The 22,742-nt window shown below is 37.9% G+C and overlaps 1 protein-coding gene across 1 annotated transcript; it reads right to left on the bottom strand.

Moving 5' to 3' along the window:
- Positions 1-20,921: 20,921 nt before the first annotated feature.
- LOC119519766 (olfactory receptor 2M2-like) lies at positions 20,922-21,863 on the bottom strand. Its single transcript, XM_037817507.1, has one exon. The coding sequence runs from the start codon at positions 21,858-21,860 to the stop codon at positions 20,922-20,924; it is 939 nt and encodes a 312-aa protein (XP_037673435.1). The 5' UTR covers positions 21,861-21,863.
- Between the last annotated feature and the right edge of the window lie 879 nt (positions 21,864-22,742).

Below are 22,742 nucleotides of genomic sequence, written 5' to 3'. Positions count from 1 at the left end.
AACAAATTGTATGAGTTAAATTGTGTAGGAAATATGGATCATGCACAAACAAACATCTCTTCCCTTGATCTCACATGGAATTGGAAGTTTTAGAATGCAGTCAGTATTGTCCTTTACCCTTTGGCCTGATTTGCCCTAGTCCTGACCTCATCTGCTTCATTCATGTCTCCAGTTGAAATCTGGACTCTTTTTCAGCTATTTTTTTTTTTTTTAAATCTTCATTTTATTGAGATATATTCACATACCACGCAGTCATACAAAACAAATCCTACATTCGATTGTTCACAGTACCATTACATAGTTGTACATTCATCACCTAAATCAATCCCTGCCACCTTCATTAGCACACACACAAGAATAACAAGAATAATAATTAAAATGAAAACAATTAAAGTAAAAAAGAACACTGGGTACCTTTGTCTGTTTGCTTCCTTCCCCTATTTTTCTACTCATCCATCCATAAACTAGACAAAGTGGAGTGTGGTCCTTATGGCTTTCCCAATCCCATTGTCACCCCCATAAGCTACATTTTTATACAACTGTCTTCGAGATTCATGGGTTCTGGGTTGTAGTTTGATAGTTTCAGGTATCCACCACCAGCTACCCCAATTCTTTAGAACCTAAAAAGGGTTGTCTAAAGTGTGCGTAAGAGTGCCCACCAGAGTGACCTCTTGGCTCCTTTTGGAATCTCTCTGCCACTGAAGCTTATTTCATTACCTTTCACATCCCCCTTTTGGTCAGGAAGATGTTCTCCATCCCACGATGCCAGGTCTACATTCCTCGCCGGGAGTCATATTCCACGTTGCCAGGGAGATTCACTCCCCTGGGTGTCTGATCCCACGTAGGGGGGAGGGCAGTGATTTCACCTTTCAAGTTGGCTTAGCTAGAGATAGAGGGCCACATCTGAGCAACAAAGAGGCATTCAGGAGGAGGCTCTTAGGCACAAATACAGGGAGGCCTAGCCTCTCCTTTGCAGCAACCATCTTCCCAAGGGTAAAACCTGTGTAAAACAGTTACTATATGTGCTAATACTGACATTCATACCTGCTGAGTTCTAGCTTTGATGTTCAAGTGTCACACAGATACCTAAAGTTCCAGGGATCGATCAGGTTATACAACACAAAGGGATCAGACTCTCAGAAACTGGAGATAGCCATTACAATTCAGGAATAAATGTGACTGCTGTAAGAGCTTACAATCTAGGAACCATTACAATAAGAATTTCCCTGATAAGCTGTGTTCTAAGGCTCAATTCTGGGTTTACACATTGTATTTAGTCCTTATTGGTGAGGCATTATACTCTTTGCCTTTGTTTCTGGCATAGTTCACTCAAAATGCTGTCTACAGGTTCCATCCACCTCATTACCTGTCTCACAGCTTCATTCCTTGTGGTTGCTTAATATTCCATTGTATTCACACACAACAGTTCATCATTCTGTTCTTCAGTTGATGTACCCTTAGGCCACCTCTACCCATTGCAAATCATGTACTCTCTCCATAAACACCAGTGTGCAAATGTCCATTCATGTCCGTGCTCTCAGATCCTTCAATAAATGCCCCCTAATGAGGTTGCAGGATGTTAGCTTCTTGTGGAACCACCCCAAAGTCCTCCAGTGGGGAACATCCTGCCTCCTAACCAATAACAAATATGTACATCCCTCTCTCCATGTTTTCACCAGCACTTTTATCTCTGTTTATGTTTTTCTATATGATTTTATAGAGCTATATTCATAAACCATGTAATTATCCACAGTGAACAATCAGTTTTTCAGGTTCTCATTGTTTTGCATTTATCACCACAGTCAGCACAGGAACCTGTTGATTACTATGAAAAAAAAAGAGATTTTTAATGAACAATAAAAAAATATATTAAAAAGAAAAATAAAATCTCATATAATACAATATAATAGTAGGGTCAGACAACAATACCACTACCAAGAATCCCATATCCCTCCCTTATATCCACCTCTCATACGCATTTAGCTTTGGTATATTGCCTTTGTTATAGTTAATGGAAGCATGTTTCAATGTTATTGTTGACCATAGACTCCAGTTTGCTTTCATTATATTTTCCCCCCCATACCATCCCCTTTCCAACACTCTGCGTGGTTGATATTCATTTCTTCTCCCACATGCAAGAACAGTTTTATATTTGTATATTTAGTCACAATCATTGACCACTCCAGTTTTTGCTAAGTTAAACAGTCCCAGTCTTTATCTTCTATTTTTACTTCAGGTGTCATTCATGCCCCTAGCCCACCTCTTTCAGCTTTACTCACAGACATCTTAGTTCAGTGTAGTTACAATATTGTGCTACCATCACACAGTATTACACTATCTATATCTGGATATATACAATCAATCCTGCTAAACATTTTGTAGTCCTTCAGCATCAAATGCCTTATTTCTCCCCTTTCTATCTCCTGGTAGCCTGAGTTATCAGCTCTTAACTCTCAAAGTTTGGTCATTAATGTCAGACCATATTAGTGAGACCATACAGTATCTGTCCCCTTGTTTCTGGCTAACTTCACTCAACATAATATTCTCAAAGTTTATCCACATTATTATATGTTCCATGTCTTTGTTCTCTCTTCCAGCTGTGTAATATTCCATCATGTGTGTGGACCACAGTTTATTTATCCACTGATCCATTGAGGGACATTTGGGCTCTTTCCATCTCTTGGCTATTATGAATAATGCCACAATAAATGTTGGTTTACAAATGTCTGATCATGTCTTAACTTTCAGTTCCTCTGAATAAATAACTAGTATTGGAATAGCTGGGTCATATGGCAAATCTACACTTAGCTTCCTGAGGAAATGCCACACTCTCTACCAGAGTGGTTGCACCATTCTACTTTCCCACAATGGTGAATAAGTTTGCCTGTTTCTCCACATCCTCTCCAGCACTTGTAGATTTCTGTTTTTCGGATAATGGCCATTCTTGTAGGTGTGAGGTGATATCTCATTTTTGTTTTGATTTGTATTTCCCTAATAGCCAGTGAAGTTGAGCATTTTTCATATGTTTTGAGCCATTTGTATTTCTTCTTCAGAAAAATGTCTGTTCACATCTTTTGCCCAGTTTTCAATTGGGTTGTTTGTCGTTCTGTTGTTGAGATATAGGATCACTTTATATATTTGGGATTTTATCTGGTATGCGGTTTCCAAATATTGTCTCCTATTGTGTATGCTGCCTTTTTTACCTTTCTGACAAAGTGCTTTGATGTACAAAAGTGTTTAATTTTGATGAGACCCCATTTGTCTATTTGTTCTTTAGTTGCTTGCACTTTGGTTTAGATTCTAGGAAACCACCTCCTATCACATGATCTTTAAGAAATTGCCCTGAGGCGAGGCAAGATGGCGGACTGGTGAGCTGTAGGTTTTAGTTACTTCTCCAGGAAAGTAGGTAAAAAGCCAGGAACTGTGTGGACTGGACACCACAGAGCAATCTGACTTTGGGCATACTTCATACAACACTCATGAAAACGTGGAACTGCTGAGATCAGCGAAATCTGTAAGTTTTTGTGGCCAGGGGACCCACGCCCCTCCCTGCCAGTCTCAGTCCCATGGGAGGAGGGGCTGTCAGCTCCGGGAAGGAGAAGGGAGAACTGCAGTGGCAGCCCTCATTCTACTGATCCAAACTCCAACCATAGATAGTCGGAGACCAGACACCAGAGAATCTGAGAGCAGCCAGCCCAGCAGAGAGGAGACAGGCATAGAAAAAAAACAACACGAAAAACTCCAAAATAAAAGCGGAGGATTTTTGGAGTTCTGGTGAACATAGAAAGGGGAAGGGCAGAGCTTAGGCCCTGAGGCGCATATGCAAATCCCAAAGAAAAGCTGATCTCTCTGCCCTGTGGACCTTTCCTTAATGGCCCTGGTTGCTTTCTCTCTTAGCATTTCAATAACCCATTAGATCTCTGAGGAGGGCCCTTTTTTTTTTTTTTTTAATCCTTTTTTCTTTTTCTAAAACAATTACTCTAAGAAGCCCAATACAGAAAGCTTCAAAGACTTGCAATTTGGGCAGGTCAAGTCAAGAGCAGAACTAAGAGAGCTCTGAGACAAAAGGCAATAATCCAGTGGCTGAGAAAATTCACTAAACACCACAACTTCCCAAGAAAAGGGGGGTGTCCGCTCACAGCCATCATCCTGGTGGACAGGAAACACTCCTGCCCATCGCCAGCCCCATAGCCCAGAGCTGCCCCAGACAACCCAGTGTGACGGAAGCGCTTCAAATAGAAGGCACACACCACAAAACTGGGCGTGGACATTAGCCTTCCCTGCAACCTCAGCTGATTGTCCCAGAGTTGGGAAGGTGGAGCAGTGTGAATTAACAAAGCGCCATTCAGCCATCATTTCAGCAGACTGGGAGCCTCCCTACACAGCCCAGCAGCCCAGAACTGCCCTGGGGGGACGGCACTCACCTGTGACATAGCACAGTCATCCCTCAACAGAGGACCTGGGGTGCACAGCCTGAAAGAGGGGCTCACTTGCAAGTCTCAGGAGCCATACGCCAATACCAAGGACTTGTGGGTCAGTGGCAGAGACAAACTGTGGCAGGACTGAACTGAAGGATTAGACTATTGCAGCAGCTTTAAAACTCTAGGATCACCAGGGAGATTTGATTGTTAGGGCCACCCCCCTCCCTGACTGCCAAGAAACACGCCCCATATACAGGGCAGGCAACACCAACTACACACGCAAGCTTGGTACACCAACTGGACCCCACAAGACTCACTCCCCCACTCACCAAAAAGGCTAAGCAGGGGAGAACTGGCTTGTGGAGAACAGGTGGCTCGTGGATGCCACCTGCTGGTTAGTTAGAGAAAGTGTACTTCACAAAGCTGTTAATCTGATAAATTAGAGATAAGGACTTCAAATGGTCTACAAATCCTAAAAGAACCCTATCAAGTTCAGCAAATGCCACGAGGCCAAAAACAACAGAAAATTATAAAGCATATGAAAAAACCAGACGATATGGATAACCCAAGCCCAAGCACCCAAATAAAAAGATCAGAAGAGACACAGTCCCTAGAGCAGCTACTCAAAGAACTAAAGATGAACAATGAGACCATAGTACGGGAGACAAAGGAAATCAAGAAGACCCTAGAAGAGCATAAAGAAGACATTGCAAGACTAAATAAAAAAATGGATGATCTATGGAAATTAAAGAAACTGTTGACCAAATTAAAAAGATTCTGGACACTCATAGTACAAGACTAGAGGAAGTTGAACAATGAATCAGTGACCTGGAAGATGACAGAATGGAAAATGAAAGCATAAAAGAAAGAATGGGGAAAAAAATTGAAAAAATCGAAATGGACCTCAGGGATACGATAGATAATATGAAACGTCCGAATATAAGACTTATTGGTGTTCCAGAAGGGGAAGAAAAGGGTAAAGGTCTAGGAAGAGTATTCAAAGAAATTGTTGGGGAAAACTTCCCAAATCTTCTAAACAACATAAATACACAAATCATAAATGCTCAGCGAACTCCAAATAGAATAAATCCAAATAAACCCACTCTGAGACATATACTGATCACACTGTCAAACACAGAAGAGAAGGAGCAAGTTCTGAAAGCAGCAAGAGAAAAGCAATTCACCACATACAAAGGAAACAGCATAAGACTAAGTAGTGACTACTCAGCAGCCACCATGGAGGCGAGAAGGCAGTGGCACGATATATTTAAAATTCTGAGTGAGAAAAATTTCCAGCCAAGAATACTTTATCCAGCAAAGCTCTCCTTCAAATTTGAGGGAGAGCTTAAATTTTTCACAGACAAACAAATGCCGAGAGAATTTGCTAACAAGAGACCTGCCCTACTGGAGATACTAAAGGGAGCCCTACAGACAGAGAAACAAAGAAAGGACAGAGAGACTTGGAGAAAGGTTCAGTACTAAAGAGATTCGGTATGGGTACAATAAAGGATATTAATAGACAGAGGGGAAAAATATGACAAACATAAACCAAAGGATAAGATGGCTGATTCACGAAATGCCTTCACGGTTATAACGTTGAATGTAAATGGATTAAACTCCCCAATTAAAAGATATAGATTCACAGAATGGATCAAAAAAAAATGAACCATCAATATGTTGCATACAAGAGACTCATCTTAGACACAGGGACACAAAGAAACTGAAAGTGAAAGGATGGAAAAAAATATTTCATGCAAGCTACAGCCAAAAGAAAGCAGGTGTAGCAATATTAATCTCAGATAAAATAGACTTCAAATGCAGGGATGTTTTGAGAGACAAAGAAGGCCACTACATACTAATAAAAGGGGCAATTCAGCAAGAAGAAATAACAATCGTAAATGTCTATGCACCCAATCAAGCTGCCACAAAATAGATGAGAGAAACACTGGCAAAACTAAAGGAAGCAATTGATGTTTCCACAATAATTGTGGGAGACTTCAACACATCACTCTCTCCTGTAGATAGATCAACCAGACAGAAGACCAATAAGGAAATTGAAAACCTAAACAATCTGATAAATGAATTAGATTTAACAGACATATACAGGACATTACATCCCAAATCACCAGGATACACATACTTTTCTAGTGCTCATGGAACTTTCTCCAGAATAGATCATATGCTGGGACATGAAACAAACCTCAATAAATTTAAAAAGATTGAAATTATTCAAAGCACATTCTCTGACCACAATGGAATACAATTAGAAGTCAATAACCATCAGAGACTTAGAAAATTCACAAATACCTGGAGGTTAAACAACACACTCCTAAACAATCATTGGGTTAACGAAGAAATAGCAAGAGAAATTGCTAAATATATAGAGACAAATGAAAATGAGAACACAACATACCAAAACCTATGGGATGCAGCAAAAGCAGTGCTAAGGGGGAAATTTATAGCACTAAATGCATATATTAAAAAGGAAGAAAGAGCCAAAATCAAAGAACTAATGGATCAACTGAAGAAGTTAGAAAATGAACAGCAAACCAATCCTAAACCAAGTAGAAGAAAAGAAATAACAAGGATTAAAGCAGAAATAAATGACATAGAGAACAAAAAAACAATAGAGAGGATAAATATCACCAAAAGTTGGTTCTTTGAGAAGATCAACAAGATTGACAAGCCCCTAGCTAGACTGACAAAATCAAAAAGAGAGAAGACCCATATTAACAAAATAATGAATGAAAAAGGTGACATAACTGCAGATCCTGAAGAAATTAAAAAAATTACAAGAGGATATTATGAACAACTGTATGTCAACAAACTGGACAATGTAGAAGAAATGGACAATTTCCTGGAAACATATGAACAACCTAGACTGACCAGAGAAGAAATAGAAGACCTCAACCAACCCATCACAAGCAAAGACATCCAATCCATCATCAAAAATCTTCCCACAAATAAATGCCCAGGGCCAGATGGCTTCACAGGGGAATTCTACCAAACTTTCCAGAAAGAACTGACACCAATCTTACTCAAACTCTTTCAAAACATTGAAGAAAATGGAACACTACCTAACTCATTTTATGAAGCTAACATCAATCTAATACCAAAACCAGGCAAAGATGCTACAAAAAAGGAAAACTACCGGCCAATCTCCCTAATGAATATAGATGCAAAAATCCTCAACAAAATACTTGCAAATCGAATCCAAAGACACATTAAAAAAATCATACACCATGACCAAGGGGGGTTCATTCCAGGCATGTAAGGATGGTTCAACATAAGAAAATCAATCAATGTATTACAACACATTAACAAGTCAAAAGGGAAAAATCAATTGATCATCTCAATAGATGCTGAAAAAGCATTTGACAAAATCCAACATCCATTTTTGATAAAAACACTTCAAAAGGCAGAAATTGAAGGAAACTTCCTCAACATGATAAAGAGCATATATGAAAAACCCACAGCCAGCATAGTACTCAATGGTGAGAGACTGAAAGCCTTCCCTCTAAGATCAGGAACAAGACAAGGATGCCCGCTGTCACCACTGTTATTCAACATTGTGCTGGAAATGCTAGCCAGGGCAATCCGGCAAGACAAAGAAATAAAAGGCATCCCAATTGGAAAAGAAGTAAAACTGTCATTGTTTGCAGATAATATGATCTTATATCTAGAAAACCCTGAGAAATCGACGATACAGCTACTAGAGCTAAGAAACAAATTTAGCAAAGTAGCGGGATACAAGATTAATGCACATAAGTCAGTAATGTTTCTATATGCTAGAAATGAACAAACTAAAGAGACACTCAAGAAAAAGATACCATTTTCAATAGCAACTAAAAAAATCAAGTACCTAGGAATCAACTTAACCAAAGATGTAAAAGACCTATACAAAGAAAACTACATAACTCTACTAAAAGAAATAGAAGGGGATCTTAAAAGATGGAAAAATATTCCATGTTCATTGATAGGAAGACTAAATGTCATTAAGATGTCAATTCTACCCAAACTCATCTACAGATTCAATGCAATCCCAATCAAAATTCCAACAACCTACTTTGCAGACTTGGAAAAGCTAGTTATCAAATTTATTTGGAAAGGGAAGATGCCTCGAATTGCTAAAGACACTCTAAAAAAGAAAAACGAAGTGGGAGGACTTACACTCCCTGACTTTGAAGCTTATTATAAAGCCACAGTTGCCAAAACAGCATGGTACTGGCACAAAGATAGACATATAGATCAATGGAATTGAATTGAGAATTCGGAGATAGACCCTCAGATCTATGGCCGACTGATCTTTGATAAGGCCCCCAAAGTCACTGAACTGAGTCATAATGGTCTTTTCAACAAATGGGGCTGGGAGAGTTGGATATCCATATCCAAAAGAATGAAAGAGGACCCCTACCTCACCCCCTACACAAAAATTAACTCAAAATGGACCAAAGATCTCAATATAAAAGAAAGTACCATAAAACTCCTAGAAGATAATGTAGGAAAACATCTTCAAGACCTTGTATTAGGCGGCCCCTTCCTAGACTTTACACCCAAAGCACAAGCAACAAAAGAGAAAATAGATAAATGGGAACTCCTCAAGCTTAGAAGTTTCTGCACCTCAAAGGAATTTGTCAAAAAGGTAAAGAGGCAGCCAACTCAATGGGAAAAAATTTTTGGAAACCATGTAACTGACAAAAGACCGATATCTTGCATATATAAAGAAATCCTACAACTCAATGACAATAGTACAGACAGCCCAATTATAAAATGGGCAAAAGATATGAAAAGACAGTTCTCTGAAGAGCAAATACAAATGGCCAAGAAACACATGAAAAAATGTTCAGCTTCATTAGCTATTAGAGAGATGCAAATTAAGACCACAATGAGATACCATCTAACACCGGTTAGAATGGCTGCCATTAAACAAACAGGAAACTACAAATGCTGGAGGGGATGTGGAGAAATTGGAACTCTTATTCATTGTTGGTGGGACTGTATAATGGTTCAGCCACTCTGGAAGTCAGTCTGGCAGTTCCTTAGAAAACTAGATATAGAGCTACCCTTCGATCCAGCGATTGCACTTCTCGGTATATACCCGGAAGATCGGAAAGCAGTGACACAAACAGATATCTGCATGCCGATGTTCATAGCAGCATTATTCACAATTGCCAAGAGATGGAAACAACCCAAATGTCCTTCAACAGATGAGTGGATAAATAAAATGTGGTATATACACACGATGGAATACTACACGGCAGTTAGAAGGAACGATCTCGTGAAACATATGACAACATGGATGAACCTTGAAGACATAATGCTGAGCAAAATAAGCCAGGCACAAAAAGAGAAATATTATATGCTACCACTAATGTGAACTTTGAAAAATGTAAAACAAATGGTTTATGATGTAGAATGTAGGGGAACTAGCAATAGAGAGCAATTAAGGAAGGGGGAACAATAATCCAAGAAGAACAGATAAGCTATTTAACGTTCAGGGGATGCCCAGGAATGACTATGGTCTGTTAATTTCTGATGGATATAGTAGGAACAAGTTCACAGAAATGTCGCTATATTATGTAACTTTCTCGGGGTAAAGTAGGAACATGTTGGAAGTTAAGCAGTTATCTTAGGTTAGTTGTCTTTTTCTTACTCCCTTGTTATGGTCTCTTTAAAATGTTCTTTTATTGTATGTTTGTTTTCTTTTTAACTTTTTTTTCACACAGTTGATTTAAAAAAGAAGGGAAAGTTAAAAAAAAAAAAAAAAAAGGAAAAAAAAAAAAAAAGATGTAGTGCCCCCTTGAGGAGCCTGTGGAGAATGCAGGGGTATTCGCCTACCCCACCTCTATGGTTGCTAACATGACCACAGACACAGGGGACTGGTGGTTTGGTGGGTTGAGCCCTCTACCATAGGTTTTACCCTTGGGAAGACAGTTGCTGCAAAGGAGAGGCTAGGCCTCCCTATGGTTGTGCCTAAGAGCCTCCTCCCGAATGCCTCTTTGTTGCTCAGATGTGGCCCTCTCTCTCTGGCTAAGCCAACTTGAAAGGTGAAATCACTGCCCTCCCCCCTACGTGGGATCAGACACCCAGGGGAGTGAATCTCCCTGGCAACGTGGAATATGACTCCCAGGGAGGAATGTAGACCCGGCATCGTGGGACAAGAGAAGATCTTCTAGACCAAAATGGGGATGTGAAAGGAAATGGAATAAGCTTCAGTGGCAGAGAGATTCCAAAAGGAGCTGAGAGGTCACTCTGGTGGGCACTCTTACGCACACTTTAGAGAACCCTTTTTAGGTTCTAAAGAATTGGGGTAGCTGGTGGTGGATACCTGAAACTATCAAACTACAACCCAGAACCCATGAATCTCGAAGACAGTTGTATAAAAATGTAGCTTATGAAGGGTGACAATGGGAGTGGGAAAGCCATAAGGACCACACTCCACTTTGTCTAGTTTATGGATGGATGAGTAGAAAAATAGGGGAAGGAAACAAACAGACAAAGGTACCCAGTGTTCTTTTTTACTTCAACTGCTCTTTTTCACTCTAATTATTATTCTTGTTATTTTTGTGTGTGTCCTAATGAAGGTGTCATTGATTGATTTAGGTGATGAATGTACAACTATGTAATGGTACTGTAAACAATTGAAAGTACGATTTGTTTTGTATGACTGCATGGTATGTGAATATATCTCAATAAAATGAAGATAAAGAAAAAAAAAATAAATTGCCCTACATTTTGTTCTAAGAGTTTTATGATCTTAGCACTAATGTTTAGGTCTTTGATCCATTTTGAGTTAATTTTTGTAGAAGGTGTGAGATAGGGGTCCTCCTTCATTGTTTTGGAAATGGATATCCACTTCTCCAAACACCATTTATTGAAGAGGCTGCTCTATCTCAGTTCCCTTGGCTTGACTGCCTTATCAAAGATTAATTGTCTGTAGATACAGGAGTCTATTACTGAACACTCATTTCAATTTCGTTGGTTGGTATATCTATCCTTATGCCAGCACCATGCTGCTTTGAGCACTACAGCTCTGTAATATGCTTCAAAGTCAGGTAATGTGAGACTTCCCACTTCATTTCTCTTTCTCAATATATTTTTGGCTATTCAGGGCATCTTGCCCTTCCAAAGAAATTTGGTTGTTGGTTTTTCTATTTCTGCAAAGTGAGTTGTTGGGATTTTAATTGGTATTGCATTGAATCTATAAATCAGTTTAGGTAGAATTGACATCTTAATTATATTTAGTCTCCCAATCTATGAACACAGTATGCTCTTCCATTTTGTTAAGTCCTGTTCGATTTCTTTGAGCAGTTTCTTATAGTTTTCTTTGTATAGGTCTTTCATTGACTTTGTGAAGTTTATTTCTCAATATTTGATTATTTTGGTTGCTATTGTAAACGGAATTTTTTTCTTGATTTTTTCCCCTTGGGGTTGCACATTACTTGTGTATAAGAACACTAAATATTTTTGTGGGTTGATCTTGTAGCCTGCCACTTTGCTGTTTTCATTGATTAGTTCTAATAGCTTTGCTGTAGATTTTTCTGGATTTTCTTCATATAGAAACATGTCATTTGCAAAGCATGAAAGTTTTACTTCTTCCTCTCCAATTTGGATTCCTTTTATTTCTTTTTCTTGCCTGATTGCTCTAGCTAGAACTTCCAGCACAATGTTAAATAACAGTGGTGACAGTGGGCATCTGTCTTGTTTCCTTGATCTTAGAGGGAAAGCTTTCAATCTATCCCCATTGAGTGCAATGTTAGCTGTTTGTTTTTCATATATTGCCTTTATCATATTGAGAAAATTCCTTTCTATTCCTATCCTTTGAAGTGTTTTCATAAAGAAAGGATGTTGAATTTTTTCAAATGCCTTGTCTGCATTGATCGAGATGATCATGTGTTTCTTCTGCTTTGATTAATTGATGTGGTATATTAATTGATTTTCTTGTGTTGATCTAGCTTCCCATACCTGGAATATACCCCACCTAGACATGGTGTATAATTCTTTTAATGTGTTGCTGGATTAGATTTGCAAGTATTTTGTTGAGGATTTTTGCATCTATACTCATTAAAGAAATTGGGCTTTAATTTTCTTTTTTTGTAGTATCTTTGTTTGATTTTGGTATTAGGGTGATATTGGCTTCATAGAATGAGTTTGATAGCTTTCCCTCCTTTTCAATTTTTTTGAAATGTTTGAGCAGGATATGTATTAATTCTTCCTTGAATGCGTGATGGAAGTCACATGTGAAGCAACTTGTCCTGGGCTTTTCTTTTTTGGGAGCTTTCTGATGACTGACTCAATCTCTTTACTTGTCTTTGGTTTGTTAAGGTCATCTATTTCTTCTCAAGTCAATGTTGGTTGTTTATACTTTTCTAGGAAGTCATCCATTTTGACTAAGTTGTCTAGTTTATTAGCATATAGTTGCACATAGTATCTTCTCATTTTCTCCTTTGTTTCTGCAGGGTCAGTAGTTATGTTTCCTTTCCTATTTCTGATTGTGTTTATTTGCATGTTTCTCTCTCTCTCTCTCTCTCTCTCTCTCTCTCTTTCTCTCTCTCTCTCTCTCTCTCTCTCTCTGTTAGCCTAGGTAAGAGTCCATCAATTTTGCTGATTTTCTCAAAGAACCAACTTCTACTTTTGTTGAATCTCTCTATTGTTTTCCTGTTCTCACTTTCATTTATTTCTGCCCTAATCTTTGTTATTTATTTCCCTCTGTTTGCTTTAGGCTTAGTTTGCTGTTCTTTCTCTTGTTTACCAAGGTGAACAGTTAATTCTCCAATTTTTGCTCTCGTTTCTCTTTTAATATAGGCATTTAGGGTAATAAATTTCCCTCTCAGCACCAAGTTTGCTGCATCCCATAAGTTTAATATGTTGTGTTTTCATTGTCATTTGCCTGGAGGTTCATACTATTTTCTCTTCTAATTTCTTCTTTCACCCACTGGTTTTCTAACAGTGTGTAGTTTAGCCTCCATATATTTGTGAATTTTACAATCTTCTGCCTGTTATTGATTTCCAACTTCATTCCATTATGATCCAAGAAAGTATTTTTTATAATATCAATATTTTAAAATTTGTTGAGACTTGCTTTGTGACCCAACATGTGGTCTATCCTAGAGAATGTTTCATGAGCACTTGAGAAAAATGTGTATCCTGCTGTTGTGGGGTGTAGTGTTCTATAAATATCTGTCAAGTCTAGTTCATTTATCATACAATTCAACAACTCCATTTCTGTATTGATCCTCTGCCTAGATATTCTATCCCTTGATGAGAGCGGTGTATTGAAGACTCCAACTATTATTCTAGAGATGTCTACTTCTCCTTTCAGTGTTCTCAGTGTTTGCCTAATGAATTTTGGGACACTGTTTTGGTGCATAAATATTTATGATTGTTATGTTTTTGTGATGAATTGACCCTTTAATTAATATATAGTGTCCTTCTTTGTCTCTTTTAATTGTTTTACTTTTGAAGTCTAATTTGTCTGATATTAATATACTATTACCACTTTTTTCTGGTTGCTGTTTGCATGAAATATCTTTTTCTGACCTTTAACTTTCAGCCTATTTTTGTCCTTATGTCTAAGGTGAGTTTCTTGTTAACACCACATAGTTGGGTTGTGTTTTTTTTAATCCATTCTGCCAGTCTGTGTCTTTTTATTGTTTAATCCCATTGATATTTAGTGTTATTACTGTAAGGGCAGCACTTTCTTCTACCATTTGGTGTTTTGGATTTTATATGTCATGTCTTATTTTTTCCTCTCTCTCCTTTTACCCTTCCTGATAATCTTCATTTGCACACTCTTCTTCAAACCTCTCTGTCCTGTCTTTTCCTATCATCCTGTAGCACACCCTTTAGTATTTCCTACAATGCCAGTCTCTTATTCACAAATTCTCTCAATGTCTGTTTTTCTGAAAATAATTTAATCTCTCGATCATTTTTGAAGACATTTTTGCCAGATATAGAATTCTTGATTGACAGTTCTTCTCTTTCAGTATCTTAAATATATCATAGCACTTTCTTCTCACCTCCATGGTTTCTGTAGAGAAATCTGTGCATAGCCTTATTGAGCTTCTCTTGTACATGATGGATTGCTATTCTCACTGTTTTCAGAATTATCTCCTTTTCTTTGACATGGGACAAACTAATCTCTAAGTGTCTTGGAGCAAGTCTATTGGGATCTCTTCTGTTTGGGGTACACTTTACTTCCTGAATCTTTAATCTTCTGTCTTTCTTAACAGTTGGGAAAATTTCAGTGAATATTTCTTCTATTATTCTTTCTGCCCCTTTTCCCCACTCTTCTCCCTCTGGGACACCCATAAGAGGTGTATTCATGCCCTTCATGTTGTCACTCAGCTCTCTAAGACCCTGATTATATTTTTCCATTCTTTTCACCCTCTGTTCTTAGGCCCATTTGCAAGAGTTCACACCCAGAGGAATGGAATAAGCTTAAGAACATGTTTTTTTCTGAGGTGTATAGCTCCAAACCACCATATGCAGCAAATGAAACAAAAAACAACCTAGAAATGTGCAGGTATCTCATAGTCATATTATAAGGAAATAGCAATTCATCTAAAAACCAAAATTCTGCCTGCCCTATCAACATAATCTCTTTAGCTCCTGGTCATCTTCTACATTCCTTGTGGGAAGAGTCTCAATCACTGGGAGATTATGACTTGATGCTTTAAATTTGTGTTTGGGGGTCAACTGATGAATTTGCACCTTCTCATAATTCTTTCTATAATATTTCTCTGGTTTCATAACAAATAGCAGGAGAAGAGAATGAGATAATTCAAGTTGTATCACCTGGGACTGATGGCTCTCAGGAGAGTCCTGGAGTAGTCCAGCCCTGTCTGCCAATTGTGATTATTTTATCAGATTGAACTGACTCACGAATAATCCCTATTGGAGAGTCATCAGCTACATTGAGTGGTTAGTTTTGAGAAATAGCATTCTCTTTCCTTACCCTTTTTTTCTTTTTGCCTTAAATGAAGAGATTGAATGTGTGCCTGGAAGGAATTTGAATCTAGAGGCATCTCCCTCTAGTAGTACTAGAGGAGGTACTTGCACTTAACATTTAAAGTGGAAACTGAGTATCCATGCACCACTGATTGTAAAAGAGTTATACTCATGTCTAGTTTAACAAGCAGAATGGGTGTTCTGTGTGCTGGCTATCTGGATTTATTTTTACTGAAATGAAATTTTTAACTGATACCTGTGGGGTAGAATCCCCTCTTGCCTTTTCCTACATTTAGGTGTTTTCTGGCAACCTTTATCATTCCTTGTCTTGTAGATGCATCACTTCCACCTCTCCCTTCTCTCCTCTTTGCAGGACCGTCTCCCAGATGTTGGCCTGTCTCTTTTCTCCTTAGAAGGACACCAGTCTTGCTATGTTAAGGAACCACTCAACTACAGAATGACCTTATTTTAAATTTAACTACTCCCATCCACAATGACCCTATTTCTAATGGAGGTCACATTCTAAGTTACTGTGTGTAATTCTTTAATATAGTTTTTATGGTGAGCACAAATCAACCCATAACAAACCCTAAAATATTATTTCCAGGTATGGCCAAATTTACTTTCATATGGACTGTACCATTTTGCGTTCCCCATAGCGATATATGAGTGGTACTGTCATAATCAGAGTATGTGAAACTTTTGGATGTTTTTGCCAAATTTCTCTAGTTTTAATTTACATTTATGTGTCTGTTAGTGAGATTGAGCATTCTTCTGGTCAAATCTCCAGCTTCTTATTTTACAGGATTGCTACCCTTTCTCTTTGCTATTTGAAAAACTTAAAGATCAAGGATATTAACAGATTTATGTCTTTCTTCTTTTTATACATTAAGGTTGTTTTTATTCTTTTATTTCTTTTTTATTTTTCTTATTGGAGTTGTTAGTACCTCCAATACACGGTTGATAGTTAAATTTTGTTGCTAGGCTTATTTCTCATTTGTAATGGTGTCATCCTTTCAGATTTCAACTTTATGAAGATGTATTATTTAATAAGATTTGGAAAGCCTTAAAAATATTTACTTCTCTTGATTTCCAAGTTGCTGCCAGGTACTATCATAGTAGAAACTTTCTCTGTATATTTCAAAATTTGTGCTTTCATTTTCTTTACTTCTCCATAGATTCAGCATTTATTTACCTGTCAGCTCTGTAATGCATAAACAGAAAAAAAAATGTGTTTGCATGTGTGTATGCATGTGTGTGAAGGAGTATACATACATATATATATATATATATATATATACATATATATATATATATATATATAAATTTATTTGTTCTCATCAGATAAAAATATGTTCAGAATGATAATCTACCATAATCTTAGGAGCAGAAGTCAAGCATGCATATTTTAAAATTTATTCTACATCACCAAATACTACCAGTGCAAGGGGAAACTTAAGCATTATCAAGCAATTATACCCCAAAGCAACAATTTTTCAATAGATTAATGTTATTCTTAGTTTATTCATAGTTTCATTTTACAAATTATGAAGAGTGTTTAAGGGAAACTTCCTTATTGTAAAGACACAATTTGATGTTTCCATTAATTGCAAGGAACTATGAATAAAAGAATAAAACCAGGAGATTCATATCAGTTAAAATATTTTTAGACCAAGTTCCTTTATTCCCTAATCAATTTGACATTAACGAAATACTGAGCTGGCATTGTCTTAAAAGAGACAGAGAGTAAGGTCTTTGTTCTTGAGGCTTCTTCACTAGTTCCCTTGAGGTAACTAGATTCTCTCTTTAATTTCCATAGAAATTGACAAAAGTGATGACATCCTTTCTACTTTGGTTCACTCATGAGTGACTTTCTCTCCTCACTTATCCAAATATTTAAAAGTAACAAGCATATAAAATTCCTATAATGTTCTGCAAGGAAAAGACTTTAGAACATAAAAGTTTTATTATAATCCTCTTATTGTAGCTTTATAAAATATCAAGTGGGACTGTACATCTGAAGCCTATACAACTGTATCATGCTCTGTAAGTGACAGTATTCTAAGCATACATGTTCACAGATGAAGGAATTGTCATACAAAAAAATGACTATTATCCTCTCTCTGCTTTGCCAATGATTACCTTCACAAAACTGCTCCAATTTAAATTTATGCCCACATTTGGTGAAAATGTCTGCTCACCCATCTTTAATATTTTTCCTAAGCTAATGAGATATATGTGCATTAAACTGCATTTTTAAAATTTGCCTTTTTCCAATTAAGAGTGAGTAATGTTCAGCTTTTCTTATTCTTTATATGACATTGGCATTTCTTTTTCTGTGAAATTATTATTCATATCTTTGCCCATTTTATGAATTTTTGTTATTTTCTTACTAATTAAGCCTATATGTCATTTGAAGAGATTAGTTCTGTGATACCTGTGACTAGTGCTATTCCCCAAGGTGGGTTTTGTATTGTAGATGTTACATTTTTCAGTACACACATTTTAAATTTTGCATGTGTCTTTATTAATGGTTCCTAAGTTTTAGCCTCCTCCATTCGGAGATTGTTTTTCCCAATCACCAAAGTTTTCTTCCAATGACTGTGGCTTCATTCACAAATTAATGTCTGTTGTCAATTAAATTTTAAATTAAAATAAAGAGAGTTTAAGCATTCTGGTGTGACTGTTGTTAGTATTTTCCTTCAACTGAAAACAACTAGAAATACTGGATCCAACATATTAAACCATTATATGTACACACTGGACAAGAAGCAGTAAGACTGTCATCCCTAAGGGGAGGAACAGAAATAAGGTTAGCCGAACAGTGACCACCACTTTTAGCCTAAATGCACTTTTTAGAGAGTGGAAGGAGGAGCGAAGGGCACATGGAAGTCTCACTGAGCTGAAGAGGCAGAAATCTCTATTGAGTGAGGATGAAGGGCTGAATCTGTGGGATAGGATACCACAGAAAGGAGAACTAGGCAGGGAGAGAACCCCAGGAAGCTTCATAAGATTTGAGTGTTTGGCTCATGTGCCAGTTTGTATTGTCTCCCAGAAAAAGCCATATTCTTTGATGCAGTCTTGTGGGGCAGACGTTTTGGTGCTTATTAGATTTGCATGGAAATGCACCCCTCCCAACTGTAGGTGATACTCTGATGAGATACTTCCACGGAGGCATGGCCCCACCCATTCACAGTGGGCCTTGATCAGTGGAGCCATATAAATGAGCAGAGAGAACTCAGTGCAGCTGTGAGCGATGTGTTGAAGAGCAGCTACAGCCAAGAGGGACACTCTGAAGAATGCACAGGAGCTGCAGATGAGAGACAGTTTGAAAACGGCTGTTGAAAGCAGGCTCTTGCTCCGGAGAAGCTAAGAGAGGACAAATATCCCAAGTGCAACCGAGAATGACATTTTTGAGGAACTGCAGCCTAGAGAGCAACGTCCTGGGAGAAAGCCATTTTGAAACCAGAGCTTTGGAGCAGACGCCAGCCACGTGCCTTCCCAGCTAACAGAGGTTTTCCGGACACCATTGGCCATCCTCCAGTGAAGGTACCCAATTGCTGATGTGTTGCCTTGGACACTTTATGGCCTTAAGACTGTAACTGTGTAACCAAATAAACCCCCTTTTATAAAAGCCAATCCATCTCTGGTGTTTTGCATTCTGGCAGCATTAGCAAACTAGAACAGCTCATTACTCAGCCATGTAGACACAGTTAGGCAAAGGGGAAATTCTACAAGTGGGCAAAGAATTACAAGAGACCTAAATGCAGATTAAAGAGATTTAGAGCTCATATGTGTTAGGGAAATATCTTCATTCTAAACACCTAGAGTGGAGAGACTTTGTTGGGTGACTTTTATTTTCAGTTGAGGCATAAGAAGCATTGAGCCTTGTTAGTAGATCTAAATTAGCCCTGGAGTAAAGGAACTTCTTGACCCACCCTAGCAAAGGTTAAAATCAAGTTTCCAGCAAAGGTTAAAATCTGGTCTCTAGTAAAGATTAAAATCAAGTCTCTAGCACCCATCCATGATGCTACATAATCTTCAAAACTATGATTTTCTAATGATTACAAAACAGTCCATTGAGATGATGTGGTAGTTTGAATCTGTTATGTACCCAGAAAAAGTCATTTTCTTGTAATCTGTTCCTGTGGGTGTAGACCAATTGTGGGTGGGGTCTTTTGATTAGGTTATTCAATTGAGGTGTGACCTGTCTCATTCACCGTAGGTCTTGAGCCTCTTGTTGGAGTCCTTTATAAGAGGATAAAACACAAAGAGAAGCTTAGAGATGAAATTAAGAGGAGCTTATGGAAAAAGCCCTGGAGAAGCTGAGAGAGGCCCCATAGAAAACACAGAGGAATTCACTGAAGCCAGAAGCTGAAAGCAACAAAACCCAGGAGAGAAGGACCAGCAGACACCAGCCAAGTGCCTTCGCATGTGACAGAGGAGCCCCGGACGCCAGCAGCCTGTCTCCAGAGAACATGTATCATCCTGTTGATGCCTTGATTTGGACATTTTCATAGTCTAAGAACTGTAAATTGTAAATTAATAAATCCCCATTGTTTTCCAACCTATGTCTGGTATATTGCATTCCAGCAACTTTAGCAAATCAAAAACAATGACATGTTAGTTATTTATTCCCCTACTATTGGATATTTAGATTGCTTCTGAAGTTTTGCTGTTATTAGTAGTCAGAAAAAAAATCTTTGAACACAAAGCTTTTCTTTTTTAAAATTATGTCTGTAGGTTACTTTCACAGAAAGAGTACTGCTGGGTTAAAACAAATCAGCATAATCGCCAGACTGACTTAAGAGGAATAATTGTTCTAATTTTATTTTCTTAATTTTAGGTGTGCTTTTCAAATATCTCTTTATTATTGAAATGTTATATGGGCATGGGGTTCAAGTTAGAGAGTGTATTTTAGTATGGAAGTGATAGAAGTTCATAAGTGAAAATGTGATATATATGTATATATTTATAATTAAACATCAAATATGGTTACAATTATATAAAAAGAAATCTCAAGCTAAAGAAGAGGAATTTATTCACAGACAAAAGTCTAGATAAAAATATGGTTGTTTCTGATGCAACCTTGAATAACGTTGTTTCTTTACATTTTTCATAATGTCCTAATTTAATATGATATAATGGTACTGATATAAAGGAAAAGTGATGCATTTATATTTGAAAGAGAATGTGTTTCTATTTACCATTCTTAAGAAGCAGGGACAAAAGTAATCACATGAAGAATTAAACCTGGAACCTATTTATCCTATCACTTCACTCCATTAACTGCAAGTCAGAAAGGAGCCATGGTTCATACTTTATGACACTGTATCCAGTAGTGATTATAATTGGAGCTACAGGTGGCTCAGAAGATTCTGGTTCCACACACCCATGATGCATTACAATTTTAGTAGAACACAAAGTGAATACCTGAGGGGCTTAGAAGCATTTTACCACCCTTTCCATTTTCCATTAGATTCTTATATATAAGATTCATATATATATGCATATATGTATACATATATGATTTAAAATATTTTCATTGTTCTATCTAGTGATGAGGCTTTTGAACAGAACTCTCCTCAAAGCCTCTCCTACATCCTTGTTCCTTAGGCTGTATATGAGGGGGTTCAACATCGGGGTGAGGATGGTATAGAAGATTGAAAGAATTTGGTCCTGCTCTGAGGTGTGCAGGGAACTGGGAATCATGTAGATGAACACAGTTGGACAAAAGTACAGAAGCACCACCACCAGATGGGAAGAGCAGGTAGTAAGGGCTTTTCTCTTCCCCTTGGAAGAATTTACATGGAGAACACTAAGAATGATGAGTGTATAGGAGGTGAGGATAAGACCAAAGGGGATGAGGAGAAATAAAATTCCCAAAACTAGCACTGCCCTCTCATAAGGTGAGGTGTCCTCACATGAAAGCTTGAGGACTGCTGGGAGCTCACAGAAGAAATGTTGGATTTCTCTTGAGCCACATCTGGGAAAGTGCATGGTGTATGTGGTATGACCTGCAGAATTAATTGCTCCTCCAACCCAGGACACAATAGCTACTTGCAGACAAACTTTAGGATTCATAATAACCATATATCTCAAGGGATTACAAATAGCTATGTATCGGTCATAGGCCATCAGAGTGAGCAGAATGCATTCGCTGCTTCCCAAGGCAGAGTAGAAATAGACCTGAGTCACACAGCTACTGTAGGAAATTCCTGATGTCCCTAAGAAATAGTTGGTGAGCATCTTGGGGACAGTGGTGGAGATGAGGGAGATGTCCATGAAGGAGAGCTGGCTGAGCAGGAAGTACATGGGGCTGTGGAGACGGGGATCCAGAGAGAGGAGGAGGACCAGGGTGGTGTTTCCTGTGATGGCAACTACATAGACGAGGAAAATCGTGCAGATGAGGAAGCCAATGTGCCTTGTTCCTGGGAAGAGTCCAAGGAGGGTAAATTCTACCATGGATGTCACGTTTTCTCTCCTCATGTTTTGTATACAACTAGGAGAGTAAAGGGAAAATAGTTATTATGTTGACTCTGCAATAAAACCAACTGTCTCATTGTGCCCCCAAATGGAGAAAAACTAGGAGGGAGACAGACTTTAAGTAACATTTGGCTTTGTCTTCAAATGTAATGATAAGGTCTAATTAAGATAAGCATTAATGAGTGATTGTAAAAGGTTACTTTCTGCATTATTGAATCGAGGCATACAATTAATATGTGGAAACATTTGGAGATTTGGCAAGCAGATAATAAGGTAGTATTCGCTGAACTTTAATTTCTCTGGGTGCTTTCGATTATCCTGAATAAACAACCAACATACTACATTGATAAAGGGGTGGCCACAAAGTTGTTAAACTTCTCAGTATCCCTATTACCCCTATGTCAACATGTTCTGTTGTACAGCTTAGCAACTTATTTGATGAATTTGTGGCACACCAACTCCCGGAGAATGAAGAGTTGCTCCTCACGTGTGAAGGAGTGCTTGCAGGGTCTCCACAGCAATGCACACAGAAAAGTAAAGTAATATTTTGTGCAAAGTATAATTATTCATTTGATTACCATTCAAATAAAACAATACATTTTCCTTTGATGAGGGAGAGAATCTATTAAACATAATAATAACTTCATTTTTCTGCTCTATCTTTTGTTCTGCTACATAGGAAGTCTAAAATTAAGAGAAGCTTGTCCCAAACATTTTCATTGGTGGAGTCTCTGTGTGTGCATATGGATTGACCTGAAGGACAGCTCTAGGCTATAGTTTGATTTGGGAGACCCATTGGGGAAAGTGTCATGATAGGATATACTGGTGAGGTGACTTGATGCTGACAACCCCAAGTTCTTATCTTATGGTCACCATACATTCTAT

The sequence above is a fragment of the Choloepus didactylus genome, chromosome 24 (genome assembly GCF_015220235.1).
Source record: "Choloepus didactylus isolate mChoDid1 chromosome 24, mChoDid1.pri, whole genome shotgun sequence".
Taxonomy (NCBI): Eukaryota; Metazoa; Chordata; class Mammalia; order Pilosa; family Megalonychidae; genus Choloepus; species Choloepus didactylus.
Note: the sequence above shows the minus strand (reverse complement) of the source record. Positions and strands in the feature narration are given on the sequence as shown.